General features: G+C 49.1%; 1 protein-coding gene across 2 annotated transcripts in view; it reads right to left on the bottom strand.

The window, feature by feature from the left end:
- Positions 1-1320: 1320 nt before the first annotated feature.
- Positions 1321-19979, bottom strand: part of FBXO38 (F-box protein 38) — a 424910-nt gene continuing 406251 nt past the window's right edge. For both annotated transcript variants that reach the window (XM_069244595.1, XM_069244596.1), the window contains exon 22: positions 1321-1994. In XM_069244595.1, coding sequence (XP_069100696.1) covers positions 1816-1994 — 179 coding nt within the window. In that variant the 3' untranslated portion in view covers positions 1321-1815. The remainder of the gene's footprint in view (positions 1995-19979) is intronic.

Genomic DNA, 19979 nt, shown 5'->3' with positions numbered 1-19979 from the left:
TAGGATGATTCCTGTAAAATACCAGGATTATGTTGTACTATCAGTTTTGTCTCCTCATGTTGTCCTGGTTTCTTTGTTCTGTATTAAGTTTTACTATTACTTTGTTTTTGGGTAGTTTAGTTCTATCTGGATCATACACTATATTTTTGTTTGGCTGTAAATTGTTTTTTTTCTTTTTAATTCCATGTCTTCTAATGTTTATTTTTCCTGTTTTTATTGAAAGAGAGACGTGTTGTGTCCTTGTTCTGCTCTGGTCACTGAATTCTAGTTTAGAATCCATCCGACATAAGTGATCAGGTTATACTGCTCGCACCGTCACTGGAGCAGATGGAAATCGCTAGCTACAGTAGTATTTTCCTTCAGCTGTCCCCTTTTATATTTATTGCAACCTACCAATAATATAGGAGTTGTTTTATTTCCACGTCGAGCGCTGTAACTTATTTTCACGCAGTTGGCAGCACTTGCTCCTCAACAGCACGTGCTTGTCAATACACCTATGCACAACTTAAAATTACTCACAGCAACTAAAGTTAAATATAACACATCCACAGTTTCATAACACTGAACAAAAATAATGGAGATGGTTAGTTCTGCCACTCAAAAGCCCAGACTCCTCACATTAAGTAAGGGACAGCTTACTGTTTTATTCCGCTGGAACTAAAAGAGCCCTTTACCACACACGTCCAACTAGACAACTGGTAAAGTAAAAAGACCCCTTTTTTGTACAAGTTTGATACTGACATGAACCAGTACAAACCACTATGAAACAATATACTAGGCAAAGCACTGCTGACTACCCAAACACAATGACATTACACAATCACACCTCTAATGGACGGCAATCCAAGACTCTTTTGAAAAAGTTGTCTTGTCCCTGAAGACATACAAGATATGCAAATAGTTTAAGTATGCTATTCAAATGCTTATTACATTGAAGAAACAAATGAACAGCACTGCAAATTTGTCTGGCTGGTTTAAGTGAAGACACTCAAAAGGTTAACTCTTCATATTGACAGATGAAAATATATCACAACAATCTCTGGGGTTTTCACAAACATCCTTTTTCATTTCTTGTCATCAATGCATAGAGAGACGCTTGTGGAAAATAAATGATGCCTGCAATATTTAGAGGCTGTATACTCTGTGTGTTTTGCACAGAAAGGTCACCAGCAGCTTAATTTGCATTATATCTGTTTAAGGTCTGTAATCTAACTAAGGCAATATCACTCGTTGGTGACTATTCTGGTTTTGTTGACAAATGCACCCTTGTCCCTATCACACCTAAAATAACAGTTACTTGGCAAAATAATACACAGAACATGGCAGTATTCAATTGTTTTACTTAGTGAAGACCATATGAGGGTCAGGGGGCAGGAAATGAAGGCATATATTAAAATAGTCCGAGAACTCATCTTCACGTATCAAACAACGTTTTCTGTAAACAAAAGCAGTATTATACAGTGTTCTATGAATAACTAAACCATTTTTTATAGTCCACCTTATTCAGTGGAATTGTGCCTTCCCAAAAGAAGGTAGCCTTTTAAATTAAACAGTATAAACACATGAAAACCAGTATAAGAAAAAAAGTCTGATTTCTGGTTTAATGCAATCTCTGTACAAGAATGGTTTTTATAATTTTATACAAGTTTCCTTCTTTATTTTGTTGTAAAAGTACAACCAAACTCTACTCAGAAAGAAGCTGAGCAATTCCCCATGTGCCAGCTGTCAATGCTTTTCTCAGTCTGTCAGACAAGCAGCCAAACAAACTGACTCAAAGACTCAGGTGCAGGATTAAAGAAAGGAGGTGTCCATTTTTCAAATGTAATCATCTTCCACAGGCTCACCGTTGACATCACAGTAGTGTATAAATATGGCCACCACACGCTGGAACACACCTCTTTTCATCTGCCGTAGCTCAGAGATCTCCTCCCCAATTGTTTCCATGCAGATATCAGCAGACAGCTGGCCCTTTCGTCTAGGTGCATAGATGGTGGCTGCAAAGAGAAAGATTATGCTAGTGAGTAAGGAACAAAGATATATGGTCACAAATATAAGAACTTTACTCTAGGCTAGCACAACTATCATGGACAGCAACTTAATGAAGTCTTTCCATGTCTCTCAGCAGCCAAACATTACACTCACAGTACACAAGTGCAGAGGTAAACCACAATAACCAGACTATGATCCCTCCCTGAGACATCTAGTTTGTGAAATAAGAGTCATTAGGCTCAAAACCATCTATCCATAGATGTTCTGGCTTAAATCTACCAAACCCTTATAGGCACCAATGTAACAACCCTCAAGTTTATTTCAAGAACTTTGCCTGTGAAATGTGAAAAACGTAGCCCTTCTCTGTAGCAACCTGTGAAACCGTGCCTTCATTTTAGATTGATTGACAAGGAGGCGTAAAATAAAAGTAGCTGTTGTATTTGCACTCAGCAGAATGCTCAAGATATCTTCGTTTAAATGGATGTTTCTACTTTCATAATGAACTCTTCTTTACAGTAGGAAAGGAACTGTACGTTAGTACACACAGTGGAAGCTTGTCAGCTATCTCTGCCGTACCAAATGCCTGTAAGAAAAATGCCTAAAGAACATATTGTTTACTTTTGGTATTACCTTTTTTGGTAGAGACTATCTAAATGCACATCCCTCACTTTGTGAATATCCCCACGCACCAGGCGGAATCCAGAAACTTTTATACCAATTCCAAAGATCATTGGTAGGTGGCATAGCATGACTGTGACTGATCTGTACTGCTCCTGATAAGGTGCTGTGTCCTAATGTATACCCTGTCTCCACTCCAAATGAAAGTAGCGCTCACGGATTTCAACTTGTGACAGTGTGCAGATGTTTTCAACAGATGAACTTTATTAATAGACAATATGGGTCCATTCCACGAACAGGGAGCAGAGTGGTTTGGTGAGGAATCTGCACTTAGATACAGTCTCTACCAAAAAAGGCTTTACCGGAGGTAATTAACTTGTTCTTCTGATAGAAACTTCTAACTACAGATGCCTCACCTCGTGAACAGGTATCAAAGCAGGAGACCTCCTGAGAAGGTGGGTCTTAGGAATAGCTCAAATAAAGTCCTGCAGGACAGATCAGGCAAAAAGCCCATCCCGCCAGACATGGCTATCCTGGCAGTAAAGCTTAGTGCAAATGTGGAGGGATGCCAACTTAGTAAGCTCGGCAGATGTCCAAGACTGGCACATCGCGGGTGGAACAGGCCCATAAACCTACAGGAGGTTGGTTTTTGGCCAGCCCAGAGCAGATCTTGATGCATAGTACAATCCATCCACAGATGGTTCTCTTCTGCATCACTTTTCATTTCTTGGATCCAGAGAAACCAACTAAAAGTTGGTCATCCTGTCCGCATTCCAATGAATAATCAATGTAGAAGCTAAAGGATAATTGTGGGTAAGCCAGTGGAGCATTTTTAACTCCTTGGAGGAAAAGGCAGTGCATAGAAAGCCAGCAAGGTGATAGGTTGCCCTATATAAAAGGGTGTCACTACCTTGGACAGGAATGCTGATTGTTTTCTGAAGGATCAGTGTAGGAAGCTGGCTCTGTATATAATATATCAAAAAGAGATATCGTGTGCACAGAGTTCAGGGGTTCCCCAGAGGCTTAACAGAGGCTAAAGTAGATAATACTAATGCTCTATTTTGTGGTAGTGAGGTCGAGCAGTTAGGCTTATCAGAGGGTAGTGCAAATCATTTGTTGTACACACACAGACAATAAGGAAAGCACGCACTTAACTCCAAGACAATGGTTTTTATATAGCAAAAATATATTTTGTTAGTTTATATCTAGAACCACAAGATTCAAGTTGCAGGTAAGAACATGAATAAATAAGTATTTCTCATATGTATTGTAGGAAGCTGGCTCTGTATATACTATATCAAAATGAGAGACAGTGTGTACAGAGTGTAGGAGGCTGGCCTGGCTTATAGTGGGTACCGTGTGGTACTTACACCTTGTGCCAGGTCCAGTTATCCCTTAGGTTAGAGGTGTTCTAGCACCTTAGGCTGATGGAGGTAGCTATAGCAGAGCAGCTTAGGCTGACCTAGGAGACATGCAAAGCTCCTACTATACCACTTATATCACTTAGCACTATATCATAAGAAAACACAATACTAAGAGTTACTAAAAATAAAGGTACTTTATTTTAGTGACAATATGCCAAAAGAATCTCAGAGGATATACTCCCTTAGGAGGTAAGTAATATACACAAAATATATATACACAAAACAAAATCAGGTAAGTAACAGTTAGAAAAGTAGTGCAAACACTGTAGAACACAATAGAATGCAATAGGGAGAAATAGGCCTAGGGGCAACACAAACCATATACTCCAAAAGTGGAATGCGAACCACGAATGGACCCCAGGCCTAGTGTAGTGTGTAGAGGGTCGCTCGGAGTGTAAGAAAAAACTAAGGGTGTCCAAGATACCCCACCCCAATACCCTGAAAAGTAGGAGTAAAGCTACCCTACTACCCCAGAAAGACAGTAAAGTCGAGATAGGGGATTCTGCAAGGACAACAACTGACTGCAAAACACTGAAGACGGATTCCTGGACCTGAGGACCTGTAAAGGAAGGGAACCAAGTACAAGAGTCACGCAACTGTCCAGGGGGGGCAACAGCCCACTAAACCCCGGATGAAGGTGCAAAAGGGCTGCCTCCGGTTGGAAGAATCCGAAGATTCTGCAACGACGGAAGGTGCCAGGACTTTCTCCTTTGGTCCGAAGATGTCCCAAGGAGTGCTGGAGGATGCAGAGTTGTTTCTACGCAAAAAGACCACAAACAAGCCTTGCTAGCTGCAAGAGTCGCGGTTGAGGATTTTGAGTGCTGCTAGGGCCCAGGAAGGACCAGGATGTCGCCCCTTGGAGGAGAAGACGGAGGGGGCGCTCAGCGAAACAGAGAGCCCCCGCAGAAGCACCTGAACAGGCACTTAGAAGATCTGAGGACAACGGTCGACTCAGAGTCACAAAAGAGGGTCCCACGACGTTGGAGTACAACTCAGTGAGTTGGGCAATGCAGGAAAGAGTGCTGGGGACCTGGGCTAGGCAGTGCACAAAGGAAGTCTTGCAAAAGTGCACAGAAGCCCGAGCAGCTGCAGTTCACGCGGTACACAAGATTACCGTCTGGCTTGGGGAGGCAACGACTTACCTCCACCAAATTTGGACAGAAGGGCCACTGGACTGTCGGAGACACTTGGACCCAGCTCCTGTGTTCCAGGGACCACGCTCGTCAGGATGAGAGGGGACCCAGAGGACCGGTGATGCCGAAGTTTGGTGCCTGCGCAGGGGGAAGATTCCGTCGACCCAAGGGAGGTTTCTCTTGGCTTCCAGTGCAGGGTGAAGGCAGACAGCCCTCAGAGCATGCACCACCAGGAAACAGTCGAGAAAGCCAGCAGGATGAGGCGCTACAATGTTGCTGGTAGTCTTCTTGCTACTTTGTTGCGGTTATGCAGGCGTCCTGGAGCAGTCAGCGGTTGATCCTTGGCAGAAGTCAAAGAGGGAAGTGCAGAGGAACTCTGGTGAGCTCTTACATTCGTTATCTGGTGAGATACCCACAGGAGAGACCCTAAATAACCCATAGAGGAGGATTGGCTACAAAGAAAGGTAAGCACCTATCAGGAGGGGTCTCTGATGTCACCTGCTGGCACTGGCCACTCAGAGCTGTCCATTGTGCCCTCACACCTCTGCATCCAAGATGGCAGAGGTCTGGGACACACTGGAGGAGCTCTGGGCACCTCCCCTCGGAGGTGCTGGTCAGGGGAGTGGTCACTCCCCTTTCCTTTGTCCAGTTTCGCACCAGAGCAGGGCTGGGGGGATCCCTGAACCGGTGTAGACTGGCTTATGCAAGGAGGGTACCATCTGTGCCCTTCAAAGCATTTCCAGAGGCCAGGAGAGGCTACTCCTCCCAGGCCCTTCACAACTATTTCCAAAGGGAGAGGATGTAACACTCTCTCTCATAGGAAATCCTCTGTTCTGCCTTCCTGGGACTGGGCTGCCCAGGCCCCAGGGGGGCAGAAACCTGTCTGAGGGGTTGGCAGCAGCAGTAGCTGCAGAGGAGACCCCGGAAAGTTAGTTTGGCAGTACCCAGGCTCTATGCTGGAGACCCGGGGATGCATGGAATTATCCCCCCCAATACCAGAATGGTATTGGGGTGACAAATCCATGATCCTAGACATGTTACATGGCCATGTTCGGAGTTACCATTGTGACGCTACATATAGGAATTGACCTATATGTAGTGCACACATGTAATGGTGTCCCCGCACTCACAAAGTCCGGGGAATTCGCCCTGAACAATGTGGGGGCACCTTGGCTAGTGCAAGGGTGCCCACACACTAAGTAACTTTGCACCTAACCTTCACTAAGTGAGGGTTAGACATATAGGTGACTTATAAGTTACTTAAGTGTAGTGAAAAATGGCTGTGGCAGTCCTGTGTAAGAATTGTCTGAGCTCCCTATGGGTGGCAAAAGAAATGCTGCAGCCCATAGGGATCTCCTGGAACCCTAATACCCTGGGTACCTAGGTACCATATACTAGGGAATTACAAGGGTGTTCCAGTGTGCCAATCAGAATTGGTAAAATTAGTCACTAGCCTGCAGTGACAATTTTAAAAGCAGAGAGAGCATAAACACTGAGGTTCTGGTTAGCAGAACCTCAGTGATACAGTTAGGCACCACACAGGGAACACATACAGGGCATACTTTATGAGCACTGGGGTCCTGACTAGCAGGATCCCAGTGACAAATAGGCAAAAACAAACATACATACAGTAAGAATGTGGGTAAAATGCCAGACAAGATGGTACTTTCCTACACAGAGTGCAGGGGTTTCTCAGAGGTTTAACCTTCGCTAAAGTAGATAATACTAATGCTCTCTTCTGTGGGAGTGTGGTCGAGCAGTTAGACTTACCAGAGGGTAGTGCAAGGCATTTGTTGTACACCCCGACAATAGAGAATGCACACACTCAATGACTTAACTCTAGACCAATGGTTTTTATGTAGCAAAAATAACTTTTCTTAATTTATTTTTAGAACTACAAGATTCAACCTGCAGGTAAGTACTTCACTAGATTCGCATTTCACACATGTATCAACAGTACTTTGTTTTCAGAAACAGTTCTGGGGTGAAGAAAAGTTAGATTGTTTCACCAGTAAGTACAACACTTACAGTTTCAGTCTCCGGGGATCAAGTTAACCCGAAACACCCACCACCAGCAACATGGGGCCGGTTGGGTGCAGGGGTCAAAGTGGGCAAAATTAGCGTGGGCTCCTATAGAGACTGGGGCACTTGGTTTCAGGTCTGCAAGAAGATAAGTACCAGTGACTTCAGAAGGCAGACCTGGGGTGTAAAGGAGCACTGGGGGGTGCCACAAGTAGGCACCAAACACACACCCTCAGCGGCACTGAGGCAGCCGGGTGCAGGGCGCAAACAAGATGTCGGGTCTCCAACGATTCTCTATGAGGGGACCCCGGGGGGTCACTCAGAGGCTCCAGGGGAGGTCCATGGGGTCTTCTCGGGCAAACCACATGCTTGACAGGGAGGAGGGCCGCCTGCTGAACGTTGCTGCACTGAGTGCTGGTTTCTTCAAGGCCTTGGGGCTGCGGGTGCAGTGAGACTTTAGGCGTCGGATATCTTTGTCCGGAGCTTTCGCGGTCAGGGGGGTTCTCGGGATTCCATCTGCAGGCGACGTCATGGAGAGGTAGAGAGGTCAACCCAGGGTGGGCACTTGCTCGGAATCGCCTGGGGATCCTCTCTAGCTGGTTGGGCCACCTGGACACAGGCCGTGGACGTCTGGTGCAGAGTGGTTAGGACTCACGCATTCGGTGTGAGGTTGGAGTCCTTAGTTGTTGGTTTCTTCTTGGACAGATTCGCTGTCCACAGGAGTTCTTGGTCCTTTTGGGAACAGGGAAGTCCTCTGGGGCTTGGCAGTAGTCGCTGGTCCCACTGAATGCGTCGCTGTTCTTTTGCAAGTTCTTTGACGCAGGAGACAGGCCGGTAGGGCTGGGGCCAAATCAGTTGTCGTCTTCCTTCTCTGCTGGGGGTTTCAGCTAAGCAGTCCTTCTTTTTGTCAGGTCGCTAGGAATCTGGAGAGCTGGGTTCAGAGAAGCCCTTAAATACACGATTTACAGGTGTTTCAGGGGTCAGAGGGCACTAGCCAATGGCTACTGTCCCAGAGGGTGGCTACACCCTTCTTGTGCCCACTCCCTTTGGGGAGGGGGGGGCACATTCCTAACCTTAGTGGTCCCGTGTCCTCCAAACCAAGATGGAGGATTCGGCAGGGAGGGGGTGACTTCAGCTCTGGACACCCCAGGTGTGGTGCCAGCTGAAGTGGTCACTCCTTGTTGTTTTTCTTAAGTTTCCTGCTGGACTAGCTGCCAAAAGTGGGGGCTTTGTCTGGGGAGGCAGGCATCTCCACTAGCTGGAGTGCTCTAGGGCACTGTAACACGAAGCCTGAGCCTTAGAGGCTCATCGCCAGGTGTTACAGTTCCTGCAGTGGGAGGTGTGTGCTTTTTAGAATAAATGCAACACTGGCATCAGGATTATTGTGCGGGGAAGTTTGATACCAAACGTACCAGTATTATGTGACGCCATAATGTAACTCTGAAGTTCGTAACAACAGACTCCCAGACCATATACTTAATATGGCCACACTGCACTCACAATGTCTAAGAATGAACTTAGACACCGTAGGGGCATATTGCTCATGCAGCTATGCCCTCACCTGCAGTACAGTACACCCTACCTTAGGGCTGTAAGGCCTGCTAGAGGGGTGATTTACCTATGCCACAGACAGTGTTTTGTGGGCATGGTACCTTGAGAGGGATGCCATGTTGACTTTGCCTTTTTCTCCCAACCAACACAAACAATCTGCAATAGCAGAGTGGATGTGCTTAGTGAGGGGTTCCCCCCAAGGTGGCATAATACATGCCGCAGCCCTTGGGGACCTTCCCTGGTCACAGGGCCCTTGGTACCACTGGTACCTTTTACAAGGGACTTATCTGTGTACCAGAGGTGGGCCAATTGTGGTGACAATTGTACATTTTTTAGGGAAAGAACGCTGGGGCTTAGTTAGCAGGATCCAAGGGCACTCTCAGTCAGCATCAATATCAGGCAAAACGTGGGTGGGTAACTGCAACAAGGGCCAGTTTCCTATATGTATGAATACCAGTTTGATTAGAATTGGCAAGTTGTACAGTTTTTGAATAAATGGCAATAATCTGTTTTAAAAGTTGACAGTGCAATTTTCATGAACAGTTCCTGGGGGGAAGAAAAGTTAGTACGATTTGCAGGTAAGTACATGACTTTCAGTTCTAGTCTCTGGGGGTTAGGAAGTCCACAGGTTAGGGTTCAAGTAAACCCCAAACACCCACCACCAGCAACACGGGGCCGGCCAGATGCAGAGGTCAAAGATGAGGCAAATCTAACATGGGCTCCTATAGAGACTGGTGGCACTCGAAATCAGGCCTGCTTGCAGGTAAGTACCAGCGTCTTTGAAGGACAGACCTGGGGGGTTTAGAGGAGCACTGCGGGGGTCACAGGTCTGCACCAACATACTCCCTCAGTGGCACAGGGGTGGCTAGGTGCAGGGTGCAAACACAGCGTTGGGCTCCCAATGCTTTCCTACAGGGTGAACCCGGGGGCCACAAAGATGCTGCAGGTGAAGTCCAGGGGGTCAGTTCCGGGAAACCAAAGGCTGGACAGGGAGGGGGCCACCTGCTGGACATTTCTGCACCAAAAATCGGCTTCCCCAATGCCAGGGGGGTGCGGGTGCAGAGGTACCTTTTGGAGTCGGGAACCTTCGTCCAGTGCTGTTGATGTTAGGGGGGTCCTCCGGATTCAGGCTGCAGGCAACATCATGGTGGACTGGAGGGGTCAACCCAGGTTGGACACTTGCTCAGAATCGCCTGTGGACCAGCTCCAGTCAGTTAGACCACCTGGACTCAGGCTGTGGGCGTCTGATGCAGAGTGGGCAGGAATCGTAAATCTGGGGCGGTTCTGGAGTCCTGAGATGGAGTTTCTTCTTAGACAGGGCCGATGTCCACGGAAGTTGTTGGTCCTCTGTGATGCAGGCAGTGCTCCCAAGGCTTCTCAGAGGTTGCTAGACCCGCTGGATGCCCCCCTTTCTTTTGCAGGGCTTTTTGAAGCAGGACACAGGCTAGAAGGCTGGGGCCAAGTCAATTTTCCTCTTTCGTCTTCTTTGCTGAGGTATCAGTTTAACAGTCCTCCTTCTTTCTTCTTGTGAGGTCACAAGGAATCTGACAAAATGAGTTCAGGGGAGCCCTTAAATTCTGGATTTAGGGGTATTACAGGGGTCAGAGGGCAGTAGCCAATGGCTACTGTCCCTGAGGATGGCTATACCCTTCCTGTGTCCAATCTATTTGGGGAGGGGAACACAAACATAACCCTATTGGTCCCTGTCCTCCAAACGAACATGGAGGATTTTGTAAGGAAGGGGTCTCCTCAGCTCTGGACACCTTAGGGGTGGTCCCAGCTGAGGTGGCCAGTCCTTGTTTTCCCTAAAAATCCTGCCGGACTTGCCACCAAAAGTGGGGCTTTGTCTGAGGGGCTGTAACAAGAGGCCTGAGCTTTGCGGCTCACCACTAGGTGTTACAGTTCCTGCAGGGGGGAGGTGTGAAGCACCTCCACCCAGTGCAGGCTTTGTTTCTGGCTACCAATGTGGTCAGAAATTCGTCTCTTAGTGGCAGGCTGGCACAGACCAGTCAGTCCTGCACTAAAAGATTGGGTAAAATACAGGTGGCATCTCTAAGATGCCCTCTGGGTGCATTGTTCAATAAACCCAACACTGGCATCAGTGCGGGTTTATTTTGCTAAGAAGTTTGATACTAAACTTCCCAGTTGTAGGAAAGTACCCTCTTCCTTGGCATGATTACCTCCATTTTCTGCCTGTTGTCAGTACAATTGGCATGCTGGTCCCCCCATTTAAGTCCCTAGTATATGGTACCTAGGTACCCAGGGCATTGGGGTTCCAGGGCATCCCTATGGCCTGCAGGAGTTATTCTGCCACCCATAGGGAGCCTATGCAAAGAGTTATGCAGGCCTGCCATTGCAGTCTCTGTGAACCGAGTGCACGCACCCAGTTTCACTACAGGTCACTGCACCAGGTCACTGTGTGTCACCCCTATAGTAGGCCCTCTCAGCCCAGAGGACAGGGTGCAGGTAGCTGTGTGTGAGGGCACCCCTGCAGTAGCAGAACCGCCCCCACGAACTCCAGCCCCATTTCACTGGAATTCGTGATTGCATGGATGCCATTTTACACGTATACTGGACATAGGTCACTACCTATGTCCAGCTACATAATGGTAACTCTGAACCTGGGCATGTTTGGTATCAATACCCCAATACTGTTGCAAGTATTAGAAGTATGATTCCATGCACTATGGGAGCTCCTTAGAGGACCCCCAGCATTGCTACCACCAGTCTTACCCAAGTCTAGGAAGGCAGAACAAAGTATTTCCTTTGGGAGAGGGAGGTAACACCCTCTTCCTGTGGAAATGGGTGTGACTGGGTTGGAAGGAGTAGCCTCCCCAGCCACTGGTCTTGCTTTGAAGGGCACATTTGGTGGCCTCTATGCATAAACCAGTCCACACCGGTTTAGGGACCCTGAGTCCCTGCTATGGCGCAAAACTGGACAATGCAAAGGAGAGTGACCACTCCCCTGTCCATCACCACCCAAAGGTGGTGCCCAGAGTTCCTCCAGAGGGCCCCTGGGTTCTGCCATCTTGATTCCAGGTTTGGCAGGGAACTCTAGGAGCATCTGAGTGGCCAGGCCAGGCAGGTGACATCAGAGGCACCCTCTGACAGGTAGTTAGTTAGGTGACCAAGCCCCCTCTTTGGGCTACATAGGGTCTTCCTATAGTGTGGGACCTCAGATTCGGCTTGCAAGACTCCAGCAGGACTCCTCTGCAACCTCCACTTTGTTTTCTGGCTACTGGAACTGTGTCTGGACTCTCCAGGAACCGACATCACTGCTAACTTGGAAGAAGACTCTTTTGCAACTTTGTTTTATCCGGCTCCTGCCAGCTGTGCAACATTTCTCAGGCTGTGCATCCTCAGAAGACTGCAACTCTTCAGCCTGCAAAAGAAGAAGGAATCTCCCTTGGGGTGAAGGCATCACTCCCCACCATCTGCAGGTACCTGGCTCCAACAATTACTGGCTGCATGGGTCTCCCCTCATCCTGAGTGACGTGGATCCTGCATCACAGGTGGTGGTCCGGAGTGGACCCCTTGGTCCTCTCTACCAGCTGTCGCACTTTGGTGGTGGTAAGTCCTTTCCAATCCACGCACGACAGTACCCTCATGCACTGCGTCCTTTGCAGCTGCCAAGGCTTGTTCGCTTCACCTCCATGAGGAACTTCAGGCAATGTGTAGCTCCAGCCCCCAGCACTCCCTCCTGCAACTTCTGGGCCTCTGTGTGGTCCTCCGATGACGTAAGAGCAACTTCGGTGGTGCTGCGTGGGCTACTTCAGTGACTGCTGTGTCCCTATCCTGTGGGGTGCTGCCTCTGCTCCTGTGGGCCTCCTGTAACGCAGAGGATCCCCTGTGACTCCCCCTCCTGGGTAGAGTCCCCCTGGACCTAGCTGGCCCCTGGCAGCACCGCTTTTCCTCCAACGGCGAGTTTGCCTTTGCAAAGGCCTATTGGTGGACATCATTCACAGACACCCGTCTGCAATCCAGCTTCCAGCGTGGGACACCTTTTGCACTTTTCTCCGGCTTCTGGGCTGCACTGCTGACCTGTCTTTCTTCTTCGTCGAACAACTTCAATAAGTATCTCTGGGTGGGTAGTACCTTCTACTCCTCCTGGACTCCACAGACACTTCTGGACTTGGTCCGCTCTCTCCAAAGGTCTCCCTCTTCGGTAAACCATTACTGGTTACTTGTAGTCTGTTCTGGGTGTCTTATTTTGCTTCTTTTCATACTTTGGGGTGGTTTTGGGGAAATCCAGTTGTTTAATCCTGCATTTCTAGTAGCTGGGGGGTACTGCATTACCTACCAGTGTGGTTTCCTTGTAATCCCCGCTCCTCTCTACACAATTTACTTACCTAGGTGGGGGCCCTGTGTTCACATTCCACTTTCTAAGTATTTGGTTTGGGCTCCCCCTAGGGCCACTATTGCTTATTGCTATTTGTAGGAGGCTGGCCTGCAGGGGGAAGATTCCGTCGACCCATGGGAGATTTCTTCGGAGCTTCTGGTGCAGGGTGAAGGCAGGCTACCCCCAGAGCATGCACCACCTGGAAACAGTCGAGAAAGCCGGCAGGATTAGGTGCTACAATGTTGCTGGTAGTCGTCTGGCTACTTTGTTGCGGCTTTGCAGGCGTCCTGAGCAGTCAGCGGTCGATCCTTTGGTAGAAGGTGAAGAGGGAGATGCTCTGGTGAGTTCTTGCATTCGTTATCTGAAGAATTCCCCAAAGCAGAGACCCTAAATAGCCAGAAAAGGAGGTTTGGCTACCAGGTTAGGAGGACTGGCTACCAAGAGAGGTAAGAGCCTATTAGAAGGAGCCCCCAACCCCTCTGTTTCCAAGATGGCAGAGGTCTGGGACACACCGGAGGAGCTCTGGGCACCTCCCCTGGGAGGTGCAGGTCAGGGGAGTGGTCACTCCCCTTTCCTTTGTCCAGTTTCACGCCAGAGCAGGGCTGGGGGATCGCTGAACCGGTGTAGACTGGCTTATGCAGAGATGGGCACCATCTGTGCCCATCAAAACATTTCCAGAGGCTGTGGGAGGCTATTCCTCCCCAGCCCTTCACACCTATTTCCAAAGGGAGAGGGTGTAACACCCTCTCTCAGAGGAAATCCTTTGTTCTGCCTTCCTGGGCCAGGGCTGCCTGGAGGGCAGAAACCTGTCTGAGGGGTTGGCAGCAGCTGCAGTGGAGACCCCGGAAAGGCAGTTTGGCAGTACCCGGGTACTGTGCTAGAGACCCGGGGGATCATGGAATTGTCCCCCCAATGCCAGAATGGCATTGGGGTGACAATTCCATGATCTTAGAGATGTTACATGGCCATATTCGGAGTTGCCATTGTGACGCTATACATAGGTAGTGACCTATGTATAATGCACGCGTGTAATGGTGTCCCCGCACTCACAAAGTCCGGGGAATTTGCCCTGAACGATGTGGGGGCACCTTGGCTAGTGCCAGGGTGCCCACACACTAAGTAACTTTGCACCCTACCTTCACCAGGTGAAGGTTAGACATGTAGGTGACTTATAAGTTACTTAAGTGCAGTGGTAAATGGCTGTGAAATAACATGGACGTGGACATGGACATGGCCTGTGTAAGAATTGTCAGAGCTCCCTATGGGTGGCAAAAGAAATGCTGTGCCCATAGGGATCTCCTGGAACCCCAACACCCTGGGTACCTCAGTACCATATACTAGGGAATTATACGGGTTTACCAGTATGCCAATGTGAATTGGTAAATTTAGTCACTAGCCTGTTAGTGACAAATTTGGAAAGCAGAGAGAGCATAACCACTGAGCCTCAGTAAGACAGTTAGGCATCACACAGGGAACACATACAGGGCACATACTTATGAGCACTGGGTCCCAGTGACACATAGACTAAAACAACATATCTACAGTGAATTATAGAGGTAACATGCCAGGCAAGATGGTACTTTCCTACACAACCCCAGGGCCCCAGTGCTCATAAGTGTGCCCTGTATGTGTTACCTGTGTGATGACTAACTGTCTCACTGAGGCTCTGCTAACCGGAACCTCAGTGGTTAGGCTCTCTCATTTCTTTCCAAATTGTCACTAACAGGCTAGTGAGCAATTTCACCAATTTACATTGGCATACTGGAACACCCTTATAATTCCCTAGTATATGGTACTGAGGTACCCAGGGTATTGGGGTTCCAGGAGATCCCTATGGGCTGCAGCATTTCTTTTGCCACCCATAGGGAGCTCTGACAATTCTTACAAAGGCCTGCCATTGCAGCCTGAGTGAAATAACGTCCACGTTATTTCACAGCCATTTACCACTGCACTTAAGTAAATTAGAAGTCACCTATATGTCTAACCTTTACCTGGTAAAGGATGGGTGCTAAGTTACTTAGGGGGTCATTCTGACCCTGGCGGTCATGGACCGCCAGGGCCAACGACCGCGGGAGCACCGCCAACAGGCTGGCGGTGGTCCCATGGGCATTCTGACCGCGGCGGTACAGCCGCGGTCAGAAACGGAAAAAACCGGCGGGACACCCGCTGCCCTGGGGAATCCACCATGGCGGCGCTGCGGGCAGCGCCGCCATGGGGATTCCGACCCCCTTACCGCCAGCCTGGCTCTGGCGGTTTTGACCGCCAGAACCTGGCTGGCGGGAACGGGCTTCGTGGGGCCCCTGGGGGCCCCTGCAGTGCCCATGCCAATGGCTTGGGCACTGCAGGGGCCCCCTAACAGGGCCCCACCAAGATTTTCAGTGTCTGCCAAGCAGACACTGAAAATCGCGACGGGTGCAACTGCACCCGTCGCACCCCTTCCACTCCGCCGGCTCCATTCGGAGCCGGCATCCTCATGGAAGGGGGTTTCCCGCTGGGCTGGCGGGCGGCCTTCTGGCGGTCGCCAGCCAGCCCAGCGGGAAACTCAGAATTACTGCGGCGGTCTTTTGACCGCGCAGCGGCATTCTGCCGGCGGGACTTTGGCGGGCGGCTGAGGCCGCCCGTCAAAGTCAGAATGACCCCCTTAGTGTGTGGGCACCCTGGCACTAGCCAAGGTGCCCCCACATTGTTCAGGGCAAATTCCCCGGACTTTGTGAGTGCGGGGACACCATTACACGCGTGCACTATACATATGTCACTACATATGTATAGCGTCACAATGGTAACTCCGAACATGGCCATGTAACATGTCTAAGATCATGGAATTGTCACCCCAATGCCATTCTAGCATTGGGGAGACAATTCCATGATCCCCCGAGTCTCTAGAACAGACTCGGGTACTGCCAAACTACCTTTCCCGGGGTTTCACTGCAGCTGCTGCCAACCCCTCAGACAGGTTTCTGCCCTCCTGGGGTCCAGCCAGGCTTGGCCCAGGAAGGCATAACAAAGGACTTCCTCAGAGAGAGGGTGTTACACCCTCTCCCTTTGGAAAAAGGTGTCAGGGCTGGGGCGGAGTAGCCTCCCCCAACCACTGGAAATGCTTTGATGGGCACAGATGGTGCCCATCTCTGCATAAGCCAGTCTACACCGGTTCAGGGATCCCACAGCCCTGCCATGGCGCGAAACTGGACAAAGGAAAGGGGAGTGACCACTCCCCTGACCTGCACCTCCCCTGGGAGGTGCCCAGAGCTGCTCCAGTGTGCACCAGACCTCTGCCATCTTGGAAACAGAGGTGCTGCTGGCACACTGGACTGCTCTGAGTGGCCAGGGCCAGCAGGTGACGTCAGAGACTCCTTCTGATAGGCTCTTATCTGTGTTGCTAGCCTATCCTCCTTCCTAAGTAGCTAAACCTCCTTTTCTGGCTATTTAGGGTCTCTGCTTTGGGGAATTCTTTAGATAACGAATGCAAGAGCTCATCAGAGTTCCTCTGCATCTCTCTCTTCACCTTCTGCCAAGGAATCGACCGCTGACTGCTCTGGACGCCTGCAAAACTGCAACAAAGTAGCAAAGACGACTACTGCAACCTTGTATCGCTGATTCGGCCGCCTTCTCGACTGTTTTCCTGGTGGTGCATGCTGTGGGGGTAGTCTGCCTCAACTCTGCACTAGAAGCTCCGAAGAAATCTCCTGTGCTTCGACGGAATCTTCCCCCTGCAACCGCAGGCACCAAAAGACTGCATCACCGGTCCTCTGGGTCCCCTCTCAGCACGACAAGCGTGGTCCCTGGAACTCAGCAACTCTGTCCAAGTGACTCCCACAGTCCAGTGACTCTTCAGTCCAACTTTGGTGGAGGTAAGTCCTTGCCTCCCCACGCTAGACTGCATTGCTGAGTATCGCGTGATTTGCAGCTGCTCCGGCTCCTGTGCACTCTTCCAGGATTTCCTTTGTGCACAGCCAAGCCTGGGTCCCCGACACTCTAACCTGCAGTGCACGACCTCCTGAGTTGTCCTCTGGCGTCGTGGGACCTTCTTTTGTGACTTCGGGTGAGCTCCGGTTCACTCTTCCTCGTAGTGCCTGTTCCGGCACTTCTGCGGGTGCTGCTTGCTTCTGAGTGGGCTCTTTGTCTTGCTGGACACCCCCTCTGTCTCATCACGCAATTGGCGACATCCTGGTCCCTCCTGGGTCACAACAGCATCCAAAAACCCTAACCGCGACCCTTGCAGCTAGCAAGGCTTGTTTGCGGTCTTTCTGCACGGAAACACCTCTGCAAGCTTCTTCACGACGTGGGACATCCATCCTCAAAAGGGGAAGTTTCTAGCCCTCTTCGTTCTTGCAGAATTCACAGCTTCTACCATCCGGTGGCACCTTCTTTGCACCCACAGCTGGCATTTCCTGGGCATCTGCCCACTCCCGACTTGATTGTGACTCTTGGACTTGGTCCCCTTGTTCCACAGGTACTCTCGTCCGCAAATCCATTGTTGTTGCATTGCTGGTGTTGGTCTTCCTTGCAGAATTCCCCTATCACGACTTCTGTGCTCTCTGGGGAACTTAGGTGCACTTTGCACCCACTTTTCAGGGTCTTGGGGTGGGCTATTTTTCTAACCCTCACTGCTTTCTTACAGTCCCAGCGACCCTCTACAAGCTCACATAGGTTTGGGGTCCATTCGTGGTTCGCATTCCAGTTCTAGAGTATATGGTTTGTGTTGCCCCTATACCTATGTGCTCTCATTGCAATCTATTGTGACTTGACTGTACATTGCCTGCAGTGCTTTCTATTGCTATTACTGCATAATTTTGGTATTGTGTACATATATCTTGTGTATATTTGCTTTCCTCATACTGAGGGTACTCACTGAGATACTTTTGGCATATTGTCATAAAAATAAAGTACCTTTATTTTTAGTATATTTGTGTATTGTGTTTTCTTATGATATTGTGCATATGACATCAGTGGTATAGTAAGAGCTTTACACGTCTCCTAGTTCAGCCTAAGCTGCTCTGCTAAGCTACGCTTTTCTATCGGCCTAAGCTGCTAGACACCTCTTCTACACTAATAAGGGATAACTGGACCTGGTGCAGAGTGTAAGTACCCCTTGGTACCATTACAAACCAGGCCAGCCTCCTAAAACCTCCCGCCACCCCCCCAACCGAAGGACAATAAGACTAGCCATGACCTGATGAGTCTTCATTGTCTAAGTGGAAATATCTGGAGAGTCCATCTGCATTGGAGTGGGTACTCCCAGGTCTATGTTCCACTGTATGGTCCATTCCCTGTAGAGATATGGACCACCTCAACAATTTAGGGTTCTCACCTTTCATTTGTTTTAGCCAAAGTAGAGATTTGTGGTCTGTCTGAACAATAAAGTGAGTGCCAAACAGGTATGGCCTCAACGTTTTCAGTGCCCAGACCACAGCAAAGGCCTCCCTCTCTATGGCAGGCCAACACTTTTCTCTAGGGGTCAACCTTCTGCTGATAAAAGCAACTGGTTGATCCTGGCCCTCAGAATTCAGTTGTGATAAGACTGCCCCTACCCCTAATTCAGATGCATCAGTTTGAACAATGAATTTCTTGGAGTAACATGGGCTTTTTAGGACAGGTGCAGAGCACATGGCCTGTTTGAGCTCCTCAAAAGCTTTCTGACAGCTAGCTGTCCATAATAACTTTTTAGGCATCTTCTTACTAGTGAGATCATTAAGAGGGGCTGCTATGGAGCCATAGTTTTTAATGAATCTCCTGTAATACCCAGTGAGGCCTAAGAAGGTTCTCACCTGGGTCTGAGTTGTAGGGGGAACCCAACCCATGATTGTCTGGATTTTCCTCTGAAGTGGTGCAACCTGTTCTCCACCTACCAGGTGTCCCAGATAAACCACCTTTCCCTGCCCTATCTGGCACTTTGAGGCCTTGATAGTGAGGCCTGCTTTTTGCAGGGCCTCCAAAACTTTCCATTAGTGGACCAGGTGCTCATCCCAGGTGGAGCTAAAGACAGCTATATCATCTAGATATGCTGCACTAAAAGCCTCCAACCCTTGCAGGACTGTGTTCACCAACCTCTGAAAAGTGGCAGGTGCATTTTCAAACCAAAGGGCATCACTGTGAAATGGTAGTGCCCTCCTATAGTTGAAAATTGAGTCTTTGGTTTAGCATCCTCAGCCAATTTGATCTGCCAATACCCTGCAGTCAAATCAAAGGTGCTAAGATACTTGGCAGATGCCAGTGTATCAATGAGCTCATCTGCCCTGGGTATAGGGTGAGCATCAGTTTTTGTTACCTGAATGAGACCTCTGTAGTCTACACAAAACCTCATCTCCCTTTTTCCATCTTTTGAGTTAGGCTTTGGTACAAGCACCACAGGACTCACCCATGGGCTTTCAAAAGGTTCAACCACTCCCAGTTCAAGCATTTTCTGAACCTCTTGTTTTATGCAGTCCCGGACATGGTCAGGCTGCCTATAGATTTTACTCTTGACAGGCAAGCTGTCCCCAGTATCAATTGTGTGTTCATACCAGGAAGTTGTTCCTGGCACAATTGAAAAGAGGTCAGAAACTGTCCAAGTAGATTTAAGCAGTTGTCTTTCTGTTCTGCAGTCAGACAATCTGCTAAAACTACTCCCTCCACTAAAGCATCAGATTCAGTGGTGGAAAAGAGATCAGTGAGAGGGTCACTCTCTTCTTCCTGTCCCTCATCTGTTGCCATGAGCAGGGTGAGATCAGCCCTGTCATAGTAGGGGTTTAGGCGGTTGACATGAATCACCCTAAGGGGACTCCTGGCAGTGCCCAGGCCTACCAGATAGGTAACCTCACCCTTTTTCTCAACAATTAGATGGGGTCCACTCCATTTGTCCTGGAGTGCTCTTGGGGCCACAGGCTCCAATACCCACACCTTCTGTCCTGGTTGATACTTGATCAG

This window comes from Pleurodeles waltl, chromosome 7 (genome assembly GCF_031143425.1).
Source record: "Pleurodeles waltl isolate 20211129_DDA chromosome 7, aPleWal1.hap1.20221129, whole genome shotgun sequence".
Classification (NCBI taxonomy): Eukaryota; Metazoa; Chordata; class Amphibia; order Caudata; family Salamandridae; genus Pleurodeles; species Pleurodeles waltl.
Note: the sequence above shows the minus strand (reverse complement) of the source record. Positions and strands in the feature narration are given on the sequence as shown.